The following is a 19,121-nucleotide window of genomic DNA, read 5'->3' as shown; positions in this document are numbered from 1 at the left end:
ACATACTGTCTTCAGTTTATAATGTCTGATTTAAAGCCTACGTATTTCCACATAGATACTTTAAACAATGCTAAAATGCAGAAATACACAAACACAGTGCACACATTTTTGTGAAGTTTTGTCTCAGGATAATTTTTTGTAAGACTGATATTATTATCAAAACTTTTTGCTGTTTTTCTTAAGGCATAGGTTGACAAGAAAATTATAGATGTAGTTGACACTTGACGTGTGTGTGTTAATTATGCACATGCACCCTACTTCTCTCTCTGTTATGTTTCTAAATGCATCTTTTCTCCCCCCCCCCCCCCCAGACCCTTCACAGTGGTGCCGGGGTGATGCAGGTGCTGAGTTTGGTTCTTGCTTTTGGCAATTTCATGAATGGAGGCAACAGAACGAGGGGACAGGCTGACGGCTTCAACTTGGACATCCTTCCCAAACTCAAAGATGTCAAGAGCAGTGTGAGTGTATACAAAAGAAGAAAGAGGGGTGCTTGGATAAATGCACTAGGGTCCTAATCCATAGTTTGAACCAAATTGTTACCTCAGACTCGGCTGGCCACAGCAGGGACCACAGTTGTTTATGTTCCTTGTTGAGGAACAAGAAAGGGTGTCTGTTGTGACCTCTAGAATGACTTGACAGATCAGGAGGTCATTAGCATAAACCAAATAAGAATTTGGGTGAAACCCAATATAATGTGTTTATTACGAACCAAAAAGAAAACATTACTGACGGTATGCACAGAAAACAAATCACAAAATAGAAAAGAAAGGAAAATAAAAACGGGAAAATGAAAGTTAAGCTGGCCAAACTCAATATTATGAAGGGCGGCCCCTGAGCCAACACTGCAATAGGCTGTTATGGACCTCGGACGCTCACCCCTAAAATACCAAAAGATGAGGAAAACTAAATGTGCCAAATCTGCACCACAGCTGGAGATCCCGGGCACAGAGACACAGACACAGATGGGCAATGAGGGCGCAACAGACAGTTTATTTAAAACAAAGACTTAAAAAGTCCAAAGTTTTAAAAACATTAAAAAGACTTTAACGAATTTTCATTTGGACGTCTTTTGGGGGAGAAAGAGATCTGGGTCCGTGTCTCTGCAGCCCTCCGATTTCACTGGACAACAATTTTTTTCAAATGTTTTGCTGCCAGGTGACAGCTGAATTCTGCACATACTGAAGCCTGTCTAGGGCTTTGCTAGGTACCCAAGACAGGACTCCATTGCAGTAATCCAGATGGGAGGTGATGAAGGTATGGATGAGGGTCTCTGCCACGGAGTCTGAGAGTAATGACCAGAGTCTGGAGATGTTTTTAAGGTGAAAGAACGCAGGTTTGGTGACAGATTTGATGTGTGACTGGAGTGAGAGGGTGGAGTCCAGACAGACACCAAGGTTGCGGACTTCTGGGGATGGGCAGATGGAGCAGCCATCCACATCGAGGAGAAGATCTCCAACCTTCTGGAGCAACTTCTTGGGAGCCTACCTCTGCCAATCCGCTAACTCTTCTCTTTAAAAGAATTTCCTCCCATTCGGTGCTCGCCCACCAATAAACCGTGAACAAGGTCCCACCTGTAACGCTGGCGCTGATTAGGAGGGAAATATGCTAAGAGTCTTCAGAAAATGTATAAACTGTAATCTGAATACTGGTGCTTGAAACAAAACATGGCTGTATACAAATACTTATTTTCTGCACAGTAAATACATTACGCCATTACATCATTCCAGTAAATTATTCCAACCCTGCCCACCCCCTCTAGGAGTCATTAGGTGTAATGGCGGGAAACATTACCTCTGCAAATACCCTACCTAGGAGTGCTGCTGATTGTACTCATTGTAACGCCAGGATGAGCCCGAAGCCAATTTGGTGTTTGAACTGCAAACCTTGGTGTTGGGACACTAGCGTTGTGCCACCAAGCACCTGGAAGTCATACTTGGAAAACGTATGAAATTTACAATATCAGTTATCAGACACATCAGGTTTATAGAGGCCAGGTACTTAGTTAATTCAAGTATCTTTTATGAGATTGTCCACAATTTTGTGAATCCCCGTTGCTGGGGCTTAATTGTCAACAGTCTTCTTAACCACAACCTACCCCAGAGTGTCAGCTTGACATCATATCTGGGCTCCTCTCGCTGGCGACAAACAAACATGTTGTCATAAAGAACCCATGCCCTCCAGTCATTTCAATGGTGTGGGTTTTTTATTCACCCCGTGGACCCACCACCCGCAGGGATGAGCATTGGGGTAGGGTGCAATGCAGGCCGGGCTGGTCCAGGAGGACCAACTGGGAGGAGACCCCGGGGTAGACCCAATTCTCGCTGGAGGGATTATATGTTCATTCTGGCCAGGGAACATCCTGGGATCCCCCAGAAGGAGCTGGAGGGCTTTGCTGGGGAGGGGATGTTTGGAGTGCCCTACTTAACTTGTTGCCATCACAACCTGACCCGGGAGAAGTGGCTGATGATGAGATGAGATGAGAAATTAGCGTTTAATGGTGTACATATGAGATGAGAGGTCTATGCCTTATTAATCCTCATGGGGAAATTTGCCCTCTGCATTTAACCCATTCCCCCACACACACTGGAAACAGAGGGCAGCCATTTAGCTAGGAGCAGTGGGCAGCTGCAGCGCCCGGGGACCAACTCCAGTTCTTCTTTCCATTGCCTTTCTCAGAGGCACAGACAGGAGTATTTACCTAACGTGCATGTCTTTTTAATGGTGGGAGGAAACCGGAGCATCCTGAGGAAACCCACGCAGACACGGGGAAAACATGCAAACTCCACACAGAAAGGACCTGGGACAGCCTGGGGTTTGAACCCAGGACCTTCTTGCTGTGAGGCAACAGTGCAAACCACTGGGCCACCGTGCTGCCCAGGTGTTTCCCGTTTCCCAGATGATTCGCTCCTATTTACCTCCAAACTGATACCTACATTACACTCCTGTGAAAGAGTAATTCTATACTATAGGACATTCCTCACTTTTATATACAGGCCTCTTTTGGCTGACAACATTTTAAAGTATTTTTTAACCCCTTAACACACACCGGCCTGAGTGTGGTCCCAAACCAAGTCAGACACTTTGGACACACCTCATCTGAGCAGTCTTTAGCACAGAGATGTGATCTCTCTGTTGTTTGAAATCTACGATTGTCCCAATTAAAATGACCCCATACACGAAGTTCTACAATGTTTGTATCTTAACCATTTTCTATCTAAAGTGTGGAAAGAAAGCACCTGTGCAGAGCATGCAGCATACCAGTGAACACAGAGATAAACACAGTCATACTTGCTGGGTTCAAAAGTAATCTCATAAGTAAGGCAGCGCTCTTACCTAAGAAGAGAACTCTAACCTTCTCCATTTTTCCTCTGGAACTACCAACCTCTAGTTCTATAAGGAGATGGACATCCCGGGGTAATGCTCTGACAGCAAACTACTGGAGATACATCTTTCCTCCACCTCGAAGAGAGCTTGTCAAAGACTGAGTCCTGATGACAGTACTAAACAAGCTCGATGTTCAGGGTAGAGTCAATGTCTACCAAGGTCAGATTCGAAGCCGCCCCCACCACCCCACCACCCTTGGTCAAACTGATATCATCCAGAGGAAGACGTTTAAGATCATTGGAAGGCTTTGTATGAAAGCAGTTGGGATTTACAAGTTTACATCACAGAAGGAAGGGTGTAGCAACAACAGTGCTATACAAACTGCACACTTATAAGAGCCCAGTAGATCTTGGGGCCCTGCTCTCGTGCTTTACATTTCCAGACACACAACAAGAACCAGCATGTCTAGGCCAGCTCATGTTTCAGTATTGCCTAAAGTAGAACCAAACCCCTTGATAGAAGCTTTCTTCAGACCAGTGTGGGTTTGGAATCACCTCCCAAGTGTTGTCATCATTAACATTCAGTGTGGCAGCACTCATGCACTCAAGAAGTGATTAAATGAACATCTCATCAGAGTTACAGAAAGCCACTTTATTTTTGCCATTGTACAAGGTTACGACAAAATTTGTTCTGTGCCTTTAAGCCATCCTATTGTATAGGATGTATAGGGTATACAGAAGGATCCTATCGTAGGTGGTTAGCACGGTCGCCTCACAGCAAGAAGGTCCTGGGTTCGAGCCCCAGAGAAGTCCAACCTTGGGCGTCGTCCCAGGTCGTCCTCTGTGTGGAGTTTGCATGTTCTCCCCGTGTCTTGCGTGGGTTTCCTCCCACAGTCCAAAGACATGTAGGTCAGGTGAATTGGCCATACTAAATTGTCCCTAGGTGTGAATATATGTTTGTGTGTGTTTGTGTGTGTGTGTGTGTGTGTGTGTGTGTGTGTGTGTGTGTGTGTGTGTGTGTGTGTGGTTCACTGAGAGATGTAACAACTGAAGTCAAACTCTGTGTATGTGTAAAAGCATACTTGGCCAATAAAGCCTGATTCTGGTCGCCATACTAGCTATTTTGAATTGGACATACATGTCATTAATGGCTGCCAGCACACCTCAGATAGCCTCAAACTGGTGTCTCTATGTTCTTTGCATGAAAATAATATGTGGTGTCTGCACAGCTTGCTTCATAGTGTTTCCTCTCTCTACTTGCAGGATAATACAAGAAGTCTTCTGTCCTATATAGTTGCTTATCATCTGCAACACTTTACTGAGGTATGCTTTATAGCTGTTTCTTTCACCTTCTATTTTTCTGTCTTTATTCCTCTGCTTTTCTCCTACCTCCTCCCAGGGCCGGATTAAATGGATAGGTTACACTAGGCAGAGCATTTTTCTTGGGGCCCCCCTCCCCACCCCACCCCCAAACAAGCACATTTTGATACTTTGTAAACAAACAATATTACTTTTAACTGCCACATGGTTATTACGGTTAATTAGTTAGGTATATATTTTTGTTTATTATTATGTATTTATAGTTTAAAATATTTTAGGTTAAATATTTTTAATTTAGACCAAAAGTTGATGTTTTTATCCGTCTGTCTGGGCCCCCCTGTGACAATTAGACCCTAGGCAGCGGCCTAGTTTGCCTATGCCTACATCCGGCCCTGCCTCCTCCTCCTCCTCCTCCTCCTGCTGCATACTGTCCACACTTCCATCTGGCCCTCCATCATACACTGCTGGCACAGAGAGCATGTTACGAGTCCGGCATGGCACCAGGCGTGTTGTTTTAAGTTCGTTCTGTGCAACGCAGTGCGACTCTACCTTACAGTTCAACACAACTCAGTTTCTTCACATAGGATGATGTCATTAACAATTATTATCAGGTTGATTAGCCATGGAGCAGTGATGCTATAAATAATGGGATCAAGTTAGGCCTCCACGTGAATTTATATTATTTATCTATTTATGTATTTTTTCTGTACAAGTTCAGATTAGCATTAGCAAATAGGTTGTCAGTCCTCATTTTAGTGCTAAAAATTATAGTTTTATAATGAAAGAGAACCAAACTCCCTGCTGTCCGTATCTGCTGTGGACAGCTGGACGGCTCAGTGCATCATCCCTGTTGGAGGTGTTGCAGCAGCCCAGATGTTGTGCTGTGAAGACAGCATGTTGCTCAACAATACAAGGCTAGATGGTATGCCTTAAAGGGACATTTCACCAATGATGGTGTCTGTGCAATCTACTGATGACGAATGTAGTCGACTGAAGCAACAGAATCCTCACTGTGTATCGATGGGGACATCGGTGTCGTTCTGCCCACAAAGTTCTCCCCAGAGCCTGCACGTACCAGAATGCACCACGCGTAAGCCTCAGTATCCTCATCCATAAAACTCTCTGCACTGTTGTTGTGGGACTTCGTTTACACAACTGGAAATGTAGCTTAGATGAGAGAATGAGGGTGTGTTTCTTTGAACAGCTTGTTTAGAATAGGGATTAGAAATCCTGCTAGTTTCTCCAGTCGCCAAATGACCTCATCATACATCACTTGGAGGCCAGAAGGGAAAACTCGGGTTCTCTGCTGCCCCACAGACGCAGCATAAAACATGAACAATTGCAGGTGATTTTCGTGTGCTTCCCTTGTCTAGTGTGCGAACTATACTGTAGCGGATTCAAGGGGCAGTCGGGAATCCGCAGCAGCCGGGACACGCACCCGGGTAGCCCACACCACAGCCGACTGCGCTAACCAGTCGACTAAAGGGCCCGACCCAGGTTCGCGTCCCAGCTGCAGCCGTTCCCTGCTGCCCCCCGAATTCACTACATTGATGTCAGAAGTGGAATGGTGAGATCGTGAGGCCATCGGAAGCGCGTCCGCCCAGAGGCGCGAGGGAGCTGGTATGCTGTTAAAGGGGGGGGGGGGGGGGTTAGTGTAACGACCACAGATGACTAGACTCTTTGGCCCTTGGTTAACGGGCCGGACCCTTTAGTCGACCGGTTAACGTAGTCGCCCGTGGTGCGGCAGAGCCGGGTTTGTGTCCCGGCTGCGGCGGCTCCCGGCCGCCTCCGAATTCGCTACAATACTGTCGCGGGACTGGGTTTAGATGTTCTTATATTAAGTAGTTGGAGGCTGGGAATTATGGTGCGACAACACAGTCTCTGGCGTTAATTAGCCGGGCTAGGCTACGGGTTTAGCAACCCACCTTGCACTGCTCCTGCAGTCTGCAGACGATGACGGACGCTGGCTAGCCTGGCTGGGATGGTCTCACTCTGCAGACACTCGCACTGTCACTGGCTGCACACTCTGATCTCTCTCTGGGGGCTGGTAATCACTCTTACTGGTTCTATTATGGTCGTCGCTGGTTAGTCACTGTCTAGCGTCAGCTCAGTCGAGGTGTAGGAGTCAGGAATGTTACGTCTGATCGCTAACACGTTATGCTAAGCTAACACTGTGTGACAGTCTGTAAACCACTATAACAACTAACCCACGCTGTGCTGTGCAATGGATAGCAATAGGCAGCACGCACGCACACATTCCTAAGTCTCTTCTCATTGGCTAACAGGGTCTCGCGTTACTTTAGTCAGACTGTCTGTCTGTCACTATCTGTCAGGGAGCTGTCCAGCAACACTACCCCCCCTTTAGATTGTTGAGTCCCTTCAACATAAAGATAAAATAACTCTGGGAACTAGAGTCGGAATTACAACCGGGACAAAACACCCGGCACACAACTAGGCCCGGAACTAAGGGCGTCAAAATAAACTGGTTGGGTGGTCACTATTAAAGTAGGACTCCTGTGACTAGCCTAGTAACCCCCTGAGTCAACTAGTCACGTCCGTCAAGATCAGTCTCGAACAGAGTCCCGGAGCCAGGCAGGCGGCCGGACTGGTCCGCCCCGTCTAGTGGTGGGGAGGGGCAGGGGCTCAGCAACGTCCGCTTCGGCTCCCTCCGGGTCAGGGGCGGAAGACTGCCCGCCTGGAACACGGGCTGCGGCCTCTCGGCGTCGAGTAGTGGTCGGCTCCCCTGGAGAACTGCTGGCAGCCAAGGGCGGAGACAAGGAGGGAGACACCTGGGCGCTCGTGGGGCTCCCATGGGGCTTTCGTGGGGCCCTCGTGGGGCTTTCATGGGGCCCTCGTGGGGCTTCCGTGGGGGGGCCCGATGTGTCATCTTCCTCATCGGGGAACACGTCTTCCAGACGTAGGTCGAGGTCGTCATCGCTCTCGAACCCCCGATCCTCCGCCAGTCCACCGATATCCTCCTGTCGCTCAATCTCTCTGTCGTCCGCTGCCTCTGCTTCCGGATCCTCGAGGTCTTCTCCTGGTGTACTCGGCAGGTTCTCTCCTGACGCCGGAATCTGCAGCAGTGCGTGCCGCCTCCGCTGAATCCAGATGGGTACTTCCTCGGCGAGGTAGGGCAACAGTCGGTCATGGTGGAGGACTCTCTCCTTCCTGCCCTCTTGGACCCGCGAGAGCACCGCGCCTACACAGGTGCCTGAGGCGTCAGTGTCGAGGATGAACTCGCCATCCCCGGTGGGGCAGGCCAGCACCGGAGTGGATGTGAGTCCCCTCTCCATCTCCTCGAACGCCTCCTGCTGGCGATCGGTCCAGCGGAACTCCGCTCCCCCACTCCGAAGCTCGCACAGCGGGTCGCAGACGAGAGAGAAGCCGCGGACGAAGCGCCGGCAGTAGTTGCACAGCCCAAGAAAGGCCTGGAGCTCCGCGATGCCGGAGGGTGGACCCCAGTCCTCCACCGCCCCCACCAGCTCGGGGCCGGGAGCGATCCCCCGTCCGCTCACCATGTGGCCCAGGAAAAGCACCTCGCTGCGCAGGAGATGACACTTTGAGGGCTTGAGCCTGAGCCCGCTGGCTTGGACCCGCTCGAGGACGACGGCCAGGCTCCCCAACCCATCTTCAACACTGCGGCCAATGACGATGACGTCATCCAGGTACACGAGGAGGCTCCTCCACTGCAACCCGCGCAGGACAACCCCCACGGCCCTCCGGAAGGCGCCCGGCGCGCCGCAGAGTCCGAAAGGCATTCGGGCGTACTCGTACAGGCCATAGCGAGTAATGAAGGCCGTCCTGCATCGGTCAGCAGGATGGACTCCAATTTGCCAGTATCCACTCTGCATGTCTAACGTGGAGAACACGGCCACGCCCTCCAGGGCGTCCAGACACTCCCCAATCCCCGGAAGCGGGCACGCGTCCCCCAGCGCCAGCTCACCGAGTCCTCGGCAGTCGATACACCATCGAACGCCTCCATCCTTCTTCCTCACCAGGACCACAGGTGAAGCCCACTCAGACGTCGATGGCGTTATCACTCCAGCCTTCAGCATTTCCTGGAGGTGCTGTTCCTCCTCTTGCTGGAACCCCAGCGGTGTGCGGCGGGCTGCCTGGCGCACTGGGCGTCCCCCTCCGGCGTCGACGCGGCGCCGGACAGCACCAAAACAGCCCAGGTCGTCGTCCGCTGCTGCAAAGACCCCCCCGTGCTTGACCAGAAGCTGCAGCAGGGCCCTCCGCCGCCCCTCCCCGAGCTCCTTACTGGTGGCTGCATACAGGGATGACAGATGGTCTGGCAGATCCAAGGCTGCTGCGGACCCCAGCCGCCGTACCGACACCTGCTCCTTCCCCGCCGGGTTCGTGGGGTTCGGCTCTAGGGACGGGGTTTCCTCTGCCTCAACCAACACGCCCAAGCAAACACCCCTCCCTAGGGTCACCTCGCGGGGCGACAAGCTGCATAGTCGCACAGGGACTCCCCCGGCAACGTCGACTACCACACTGCCCGAAGAGACCCCCCCCGCAAGGCCAGTGGGCTCCAGGACGGCAGAAACTCCTGGCCTCGGGCCTTCCACTAGACCCCAGACGTCGCGTTCGCTCTCCGCTGGTAAAGTCGAGGGGCACTCCAGCAGTACTCTGGAAACCGTGTACTCTCCCAGCGACCTGCCTATGACGACAGTGCCGATCGGTTCTCCATCAACGTGTACTTGTCCTCCGACCGAAACTGTGACTCTGGCGGCTAGCATAAAATCCAGACCCAGGAGAAAGGGGTCGCGGATGGGTGCGACGTAGACGTCCCAGTCCTTGGTCTTACGGCCCAAGCGGATGGTGACTCTATACCTCGGAGTCTCGGTCATTTCTTTCCCCTCCTCCGCGTTCCTCAGGACGGCAGTCCCCACACTTGGCTGACCAGCTAGCTCCAGCTGACGGAAGGTGTCCCCAGACATGACGGTCGCCTCCGCGCCGGTGTCCACAACGCACTTGAGTTCCAGTTTGTTGACCGTGATGGGCACTACCAGACTAGGACCATCTCCTGCTGCTCGGTTTATGCGGGGTGCTGGCTGGCTATCGGCCTTTTCCTTGACGTGAGGGCTCGGTGAGCGGGAGGTGCAGTCTCGTTTGAAGTGGCCCTGGCCTCCACACTGGTAACAGGAGCCTCTAGGGGTGGCGCCCGGACTCGGTGATTGGTAACGCCGCTGCCCATTAGTGCTGCTCGCCGGCCGCTCTAGAGTTCTGCCCCGTTCCTCCTTCTTCTGTTCGGCTGTGTCGGATGTCAGCTGCGGGGGGGACGGTTTCCAGGAACGCCGCATTTCCTGCAGCAGCGCCGCTACCTCGGCTTTCAACTCCTTGATGTCAGCATTTAGGTCGGACTGCGTCGCGCCGGTGGCCGTCGATGTCGGGTTTGGCGCTCCCCCTTTACGCTCATCATCCCATGACACTCGGCGAATCCGCCCCTTAGCTTCGCTCTCCCTTCCAAGCGTTGTAATGCTATGACTGGCTCCATGGCCACTATCAAAGCCCTCCTGATAGCCATTGAATGGCTGCGGGGAACTAGGGAGCGGGTGGAGTCCCATGCTCAATTGCTGCACAGCGGGAGGTTGGGGATGTGGCACAACTCGCCCGACAAGTACCCCTTTAAGCATGCACTTCACCTCCTCCATTGATTGTTCCTGCTTTTCTTGGTTAAGGAGGGACCGCTCAAACATTTGGGCTAGACGACACATCTGCTTTTCCATTTCGCTTTCCACAGCGCTATCCTCTCCCCCCCCCTACAGCACCGTGCTCCACGTGCTCGATCTCCTCAGTAGGTTCCAACATCATCTAGATCACATGCAACGATGGCCTTGATAAAGTGCTACTGCACGTAATTAGCCGGTTGCTAGTTAGCAAGGACGCTAACGTAAATAGCAATAGCACCGCTATTCTGTATGGAGACAGAATGCAATCCAATTATCCCACTTCTGACACCACTTGTCGCGGGACTGGGTTTAGATGTTCTTATATTAAGTAGTTGGAGGCTGGGAATTATGGTGCGACAACACAGTCTCTGGCGTTAATTAGCCGGGCTAGGCTACGGGTTTAGCAACCCACCTTGCACTGCTCCTGCAGTCTGCAGACGATGACGGCCGCTGGCTAGCCTGGCTGGGATGGTCTCACTCTGCAGACACTCGCACTGTCACTGGCTGCACACTCTGATCTCTCTCTGGGGGCTGGTAATCACCCTTACTGGTTCTATTATGGTCGTCGCTGGTTAGTCACTGTCTAGCGTCAGCTCAGTCGAGGTGTAGGAGTCAGGAATGTTACGTCTGATCGCTAACACGTTTTGCTAAGCTAACACTGTGTGACAGTCTGTAAACCACTATAACAACTAACCAACGCTGTGCTGTGCAATGGATAGCAATAGGCAGCACGCACGCATTCCTAAGTCTCTTCTCATTGGCTAACAGGGTCTCGCGTTACTTTAGTCAGACTGTCTGTCTGTCACTATCTGTCAGGGAGCTGTCCCGCAACAATACCATTGCTTTTACCCCCATCTCCAACTGTTACCCCCATCTCCAACTGTTACCCCCATCTCCAGCTTCTTCTGTCGGCTTGTCCTGCGTTGTCACAACGGGCGTTTGCAGGTTTATCCCAGCAGGTGCAGCATCAGCGTCGGTTGTTGAAGACGCCGCTTGCTCTGGTTGGTCTTCGATTGGCTTAGATTGTTTAGTAAATCCAGGATTTGCGACTAAGCTCCATTGTTTTCTTTTTGGCATTGCTATCTGTATGCTGACTACAAAACAGAAATGAATAATGGCGATTCGGCGCGCAGACTGAGTGGGACTACGAGAGTTTATTTTTTTCCCCCCAAAAGGTTTGTTTGTTTGTTTTTTTGTTTTTTTTTCCCTGACAGCGCCGCCACGCTTCGATGGTGATGGCAGGAGCTGCATGCATGCCGGTAGAAGTGAATAGTGATCCTAATGTATGAATCATGCATAATAATAGCCTAATTTTACACATGATCCATGATGACGGAGACACAGAAACTGGAAATGCATAGCATATTGTCTATATGGTAAAGACCCTCCCCAAAACTTCACAAATTATGTTTTCAGGGTAGCTCATGCCTTATTGGCTCTCCCGTAGTTTGCACCCTGCCCTTGTCACAGACAGACAGAAATAAGGTGGAAAATCGGTGAATTTTCCCTTTAATGCATCTATAGCTCTTTATGTGTGTACTATCTAAATTTAACAATTTTTCAAGTCAAGTCAGTTTTATTTATATAGCCAAATATCACAAATTACAAATGTGCCTCAGTGGGCTTGACAGCTACACAACATCCTGTTCTTAGACCCTAACATCAGATAAAGAGACATGCAAAGGTATTCTCCATGAATGTCTCTTTACACACACACACACATATATATATATATATATATATATATCAACACGGATACAGGAAAAAAGATTTTAATACATAGCAGTGCAGGCCTGTTTCGTGCGTCTCGCGCTCCTTATATGTATAAAGCTCTAAATGCACTTTTTACCTCAAGCTTCAGGTCGTCTGCATCAGTATCATCCATTCTCTGCTCCAATTTGTTGTAGCATTCATACAGCTTCCTCCCTTCTCAGTGCTTCACACTAAGTTAACGCAGTAGAGAACTCCATAGAGCTCACAGAAGGTTTGCCTGTGTGAAAATATCTCCTCTAATATGACAAGGGCTGTATCTACGAGACAGGAAATCTCTTTTTTGAAGAGCTCTTCCGCAGTTGACAGCGTTTGCTCTCTGCATTCTTACTCAAACTGTCGAGTTGTTCTTTTATGATGCACCTCTGGCCAGCTCATCTCCACCTCACGCTTCTCCGCTATCTCCCTGGGATCTGTTTTGACAGAGTTGAATCCATGATCTCGAAATTCCTTAAGGAATTCTGTAACTGCCCCGATTTCTTTCCTGACTGTCTCAGCTGAAACTTTGGGGCTCTGCACGAGCTTGCTCACTTTATTTATCTGGAACCACACTTTGTACCACACAATGGTACGTACCACAATAACTTACCATCTCTGCATCTCCTGGCAGATGCTTCCAGCTGTTTAGACAACATCTGCATCCCGCCTGTCTGTGGCATATTCCTTTAGAGCAGAGCCTTCACATTTCAAGCAGCTGGTAGTGACCAGCTTTAACAGCTTCAACCCCACACGCCCACCTGGTTGTAGACAATGCCTTCAGTGTAAAGTTAATGTCATGTTCTGTGAGAATGGTCCAGTGATGAACTGAGGAGCTGAACAGAGTGTAAAGTCATTGTAACAGACCAAAGAAGCTGATAGTGTCAGTGCTGAACCACAGGCTTGGACTCAAAACGCAGACTCAGTCTCAGTTCACAAAAATCAGTCCTTTTAATAAGAATGAGATCGGTACACAGGTGATCAGATAACAAGGCAACAGTGTCCAGATCGGCAGGCGAAAGGAGCGGTCAAAAAGGCCAAAAAACGGCCAGGAAACTATAGGGCCTAAGAAACTCACACAATGGAAAAAATGCTGGAACGCTGTCACAAGGAACAAGACGAACTGGCACAGAAGGAAGGGAACACTCAAGGCCCAAACATACTCGGGCGGAACGTACGCGCCGCTGACACTGGTGCGTGGCGCGGACTCATCGCGGTCGTAAAATCTGAGCTTTGCACGCACAGGGCTTGCGGACGTCTGCTTTTAGTCCGGCGGAGTCTGCTCTGCGTACATTCCGCGTACGTTCCACCCGAGTATGTTTGGGCCTTAAGACTATATACTCTGGAGGAGGGGAGACAATGAGACACAGGTGCAACACATTAGGGCAGAGCAGGTAATCACACATGAGGGTAGGACGTAAAGGACCTGAAACGAGACGTGGTGTGTATCAAAATAAAACAGGAAGTACAAGACAAAGAACACAGGGAGAAACAAAAAGATAACTTAAATATCCAGACGGGGCGTGACAGTACCCCCCCCCCACTCTATGGCTGGCTCCAGACGGCCCAGGGTTACCAGGGTGGGCCCGATGGAAGTACAGGATGAGGGAGGGGTCCAGGATGTTGCTGGCCGAGACCCAGGAACATTCCTCCGGGCCGTATCCCTCCCAGTCGACCAGGTATTGGGAGCCTCGGCCCCGACGCTGGACTGCCAGGAGCTTGTGGACAGTGTAAACAGGGCCACCATTGACGAACCGAGGGGGAGGAGGGGGCCTGGAGGCAGGGACCAGAGAGCTCTCTATGGCCGGTTTGATCTGACTCACGTGGAAGGATGGGTGGACTGTCATGGCTCAGGGCAGTTTGAGCTTGACCACAACTGAGTGAATGACTTTGGAAATAGGGAATGGCCCCACCAACCTGGGGGCGAGTTTCTGGGACTCCACTCCGAGAGGTAGGTCTTTAGTGGATAGCCATACCCTCTGGCCGCTCTTGTAAGTGGAGGCAGGGATAAACCATTGGTCAGCCGCCTTCTTGTAATGCTCAGAATTGCGTAGCAGGGTGCGTCGGGCCTGGGCCCAGGAGTGGCGACAGCGGTGAACCAGAGCCAGCACAAAGGGCACACTGACCTCCTTCTCCAGGGCAGGGAAGAGAGAAGGTTGATATCCATAGGCACACTGAAAGGGGGAGAGACCAGATGAGGAACATGGAAGAGAATTGTGTGCATATTCAACCCAGGTGAGCTGACTGCTCCATGTGTTGGGGCCCTGGGAGGCGAGGCAACACAGGCTGGTATCCAGCTCCAGGCTCAGCCACTCCGTCTGACCATTGGTTTGGGGATGGTGGCCAGATGAGAGGCTGACGGATGCTCCCAGGAGTGAACAGAAAGCCCCCCAGAATTGTGCCACAAACTGCGGGCCGCGGTCAGACACAATGTCCCTGGGGAAGCCATGGAGGCGAAAAACATGATGCAGCATCACCTCGGTTGTCTCCTTGGCCGAGGGCAACTTGGGCAAGGGAACAAAATGAACCATCTTCGAAAATCTATCCTCCACCGTGAGGATGGTGGTGTTACCTTCGGAAGGGGGGAGACCAGTCACAAAGTCCACGGAGATATCTGACCAGGGTCGATGTGGCACAGGGAGTGGGCGAAGCTGACCAGAAGCTGGGCGCCGGGAGACCTTACTGCGAGCACACAGGACAGGCTGCCATGTACTCTGTCACCTCCTTCTCCATGACTGGCCACCAGAACTGCTGTCATATGACGAACAAGGTCCTGCGTACTCCAGAGTGACAAGATAACTGGGGAAGAGTGGGCTAAGTGGATGACCTGTGAATGCAAGACAGGAAGCACAAACAACCAGTTCAGCGGGTAGCCTGCCGGAGGTTGACAGTTCACATTGGCCTCGTTGACCCTTCTCTCAATGTCCCAAGTGACAGAACCCACAACAGACGAGGGGGGAATGGGAGTAGGTTCTTTACAAGTGTTCTCAGAGGGAAACATACGGGAGAGAGCATCAGGCTTTAAGTTCTTGGAGTCAGGGCAATAGGACAGGGTGAAATGGAACTGGTTGAAAAAGAGAGCCCACCTTGCCTGCCGAGAGTTGAGCCTCTTAACCGTCCTCAAGTACTCAAAGTTTTATGATCCGTCCTGACGAGAAATGGCTGTTCGGCCCCCTCCAACCAGTGCCTCCACTCCTCCAATGCCACCTTGGTGGCAAGCAGCTCATGGTTGCCAACATCATAGTTTCTCTCAGAGGCCGACAGCTTGCGGGAAAGAAAGGCACAGGGGTGTAGTTTATTGTCCTTTGCCGACCTCTGAGAGAGAACAGCTCCCACCCCCACATCGGAGGCATCCACCTCCACCACAAACTGCAGGTTGGGGTCAGGCAACGTGAGGACAGGAGCTGAGGTGAAGCTGGTCTTCAGTCTCTGGAAAGCGAGCTCAGCCCGGAGGTTCCCACTGGAAGCTAGGCTTAGAAGAGGTCAGTGCATGAAGGGGGGCAGCAACAGAACTAAAATTTCTAATGAACTTTCTGTAAAAATTAGCAAACCCCAGGAATCGTTGAACCTCCTTATGGCTAGTGGGAGTGGGCCAATCAACAACCGCACTAACCTTTTCTGGGTCCATCCTGACCTCCCCCTCAGACACGATGAACCCCAGGAAGGACATGGAGAGCATATGAAACTCACACTTCTTCGCTTTGCCAAAGAGTTGGTAGTGGAGGAGGCGCTGAAGGACCTGCTCATCAGGGGAGAAGATTAAGATGTTGTCCAGGTAAACAAAAACAAACTCATTAAGCATATCCCGAAGGACATCATTCACCAAGGCCTGAAAGACAGCTGGGGCATTGGTAAGTCCAAACGGCATGACCAGGTACTCGTAATGATCACTGGGAGTGTTAAATAGTGTCTTCCATTCGTCCTCCTCCCTTATTCTAACTACGTGTTAAGCTTTCCTTAAGTCCAGTTTAGTGAAAACCTTACCACCATTTAGTAGTTCAAAAGCATTGGAAATTAAAGGGAGGGGGTAGATGTTGCGAACGGTGATCTCGTTGAGTCCTCTGTAGTCAATGCAAGGCCGCAGGGTTTTGTCCTTCTAGTCAACAAAGAAGAATCCAGTGCCAGCGGGAAGGAGGAATGCCGAATAATCCCTGCAGCCAGGGATTCCTCAACGTACTTTCTCATGGCCTGGATTTCAGGAGCTGACAGGGAATACAGGGGACCCTTGGGTGGTGAAGTTCAGGGGAGCAGGTCAATGGCGCAGTCATGGGCCTGGTGCGGAGGCCTTTTGGGGGTCTCACAATTTCCAAATTGTAGCAACACTGACAACTGCTCATTGTGACTGAGGTTTGGAGTGCAATCCATGATTATTTCATAATATCTGGTCTCTACAATTGCATCAGTCATACACTTTGCCACAAGGGAAATTACTTCATTTTGAATATGCCTGCTTAAATAAGTGTCACTTAGTTCTTTTGCATGAATTCCCCTCAAATGCTCTTGCATGACTGGGTCAAACTGAGCCATCCGTTCTACTTGCCCAAGGAAATGTCCATTGCCAGACTCAAACAACCTGTCTGAGTGGCCCTGAAATGCAAGATTACACTCTGCCAGATGGCTCATAATTGAAGTTAATCATCTTAAAATATCTTTCCATTGGTTTACTTCAAGATCAATTATGGTTTATAGGCTGAACATTAAACATTATGGCTTCACTTATGTCACTACATGCCACATCTAGAATAAATCAAATGATGTGGTTTTCGTGATAGAAGCCTGCATCACCATGTTCTTTATGTGAACCAGAAAAAAATCGCCATGTTGCTGTATGATTTGAGACCTAATAACCTTCTTGGGTCACCTGATCCATAGCTGTGTTTGTAGTTTCTGTGATTGATTGTGCTAGATATCCATGTGCGATGTGTTCAGTAGACTTCTGATGCTGTCTCAAGTTATTGAACCTATCCCCACTAAGCCGAGTGCTCTTTTCTTGGTTTCCAAACGGGCGGCAAAAAAAAAGGACACAACGAAGTCCTTTTTTCACTGTACATGAGCCAGGACCTGCTTCTCCTTTGTCCATTCTTCATTTGTATTTAATAGTTACTGCTTGCACATTTGCACTGCTCTTGGTGTTTTGGAAAAATTCTGTCCTTGACCTGAAATGGTCCTCTGCACTTCTGAGCAGCGCTCTTTGTCTGGCAGCTGTTTCAGCCAGAGTGTAACACATCGGCAGGGTGACTGATACTCTACTCACCAATTGTGGGTTATTATCTGTATCGCCATCCTCATCAGAGCCATAGTTATCATGGAGAGTGAACGCGCCAGTTCCGTTACCATCTCCAGTTGGAGGATCCTGTAAGGTTGCCTTGCATGCAGCAGCAGCATCGATTGAGCAACCTGGGGCGACACTGCGGCAGCAACGGGTGGCTCCTATTTGCTAGTATATTAGCAATGCCAACGCTAGTGCTTGCGCAAGCAGCGGCTTGCTGCTGCTCTGTGGTAATGCTAGTGTCGTCAGTAGCCACCGTAAGAGAGGTTGTTACATTTGGCGGTTTTGCTAATAGCATTCCACTTTCCTCCCACTTGCTCTTTCTTTCAGCGCCTCTGCGGTAGCGTCACTTTGTTTGTCGACAGTCTGTGCACCACACCGAGCTGTTGGCTACTGTCTTCCTGAATCATCTGTACAGATGCGCAGTAAGATCATGGAATAGTCCAATGTATTAGGGACGGGGGGGGGGGGGGGACACTCATAAAGTAAACATTCTGATGCCATTTTAGCGTATGGATTTTAAGAAAGACATAATTAATTGGCTAAAAGTAAAAGAAAGATAAAAAAACGTTCTTTACCCTAAGTTTAACACGCTCTTTTTAAAGTCACATACCTTGAAGTTCATGGATCTCATAGAATGTACACTGCATAAATAATGTGTAAACAATAAATAATTTACTGCCTGTTAAAAGACCCCTTATCACGTGACGTAAAAGCTGCGTTGTAAGAACATGTGGCAAAATACGGCCGAGAAACAACGTGCGTACCTATGAAACTCACAGGTGAAAGCTATAAAACCTAAAATTAAACGGAGAAAATTTAGAAATTTGAGAAAATAGAAATTTCAGAATATGTTGAAGGTCTAAGCAAGGAAGACAGAACGCATTACGAGTCGAAACTTAGGCTAAGCGCTGGAGAAAAACGTCCCGATCCGTTTCTGCTTGCTGAAGCTCAGTGGACAAGTGACGTCACGAAGTTGCCCAACATGGGCTGGAGGGACGTGACTAAACACCTCACACACACCAAGTAGATTTACCAAAGAACCATGAAGCATACAAGTCTTTAGAAGCACACTGCTTTTACCATCCGCTATCGAAGGAAAACAAGTTTCGTGTCATCAAATCAAAGGTAAGCCCTCGTAGTTTAATTGTTTGTGCGGTGGAATTGTTTGTATTCGACAAAAATTGAATTGTTTGTACGGTTATGAGCTCGAGGCTGGAGTCAAAGTATGACCTCAAACAGTGCTCAAGCAGTTCCTGCCTCAAACAACATAACACAAGAAAACTGGTGGAATCGTTGTCAAACTTGAGGAATGCTAGGTGTTAACAACCCAGTCTTTGGTTTGGCAGTTGCTCTACTAGGATAGTATCACATGTAGAGCAGTTACGTACGTATTGTAGCGAATTCGGGGGGCAGTCCGGGAACCGCCACAGCCGGGACGCGAACCCGTGTCCCCCGCTCCGCAAGCGACAACGTTAACCAGTTGACTAAAGGGTCTGACCCGCTAGCCAAGGGCCAACGTGTCTACTTATCCATGCACGTTACAGTATGTTCGTCACAATACTTATTTGTGTAAGAAACGGATACATACCAGAGATGAAATGTTCTGCGCAAGTCTTCGCGTTTTATATTTGCTCTTCTGACCACATCTTCCAGTCCTCCTGACGGATCGCATGAAGCCACGCCTGTCTTCTTCGTTTGTCGATTGGGTTTTTCCCTTTCAGCATGCGATAAAAATGCAGATGCTTGTTTTTACCATCTTAACGATTTGTACAACCGACAGCGCAA

General features: G+C 49.8%; 1 protein-coding gene across 1 annotated transcript in view; it reads left to right on the top strand.

Annotated features, from left to right (window-relative positions):
* fmn2b (formin 2b) overlaps window positions 1–19,121 on the top strand; it is a 174,414-nt gene that overhangs the window by 118,611 nt on the left and 36,682 nt on the right. The window contains exons 14-15 of the mRNA XM_056296803.1: window positions 312–458; window positions 4,587–4,646. Of these exons, the coding sequence (XP_056152778.1) occupies window positions 312–458; window positions 4,587–4,646 (207 nt within the window). The remainder of the gene's footprint in view (window positions 1–311; window positions 459–4,586; window positions 4,647–19,121) is intronic.

This window comes from Lampris incognitus, chromosome 17 (genome assembly GCF_029633865.1).
Source record: "Lampris incognitus isolate fLamInc1 chromosome 17, fLamInc1.hap2, whole genome shotgun sequence".
Classification (NCBI taxonomy): Eukaryota; Metazoa; Chordata; class Actinopteri; order Lampriformes; family Lampridae; genus Lampris; species Lampris incognitus.
This window is presented reverse-complemented; position numbering and strand designations above follow the sequence as displayed.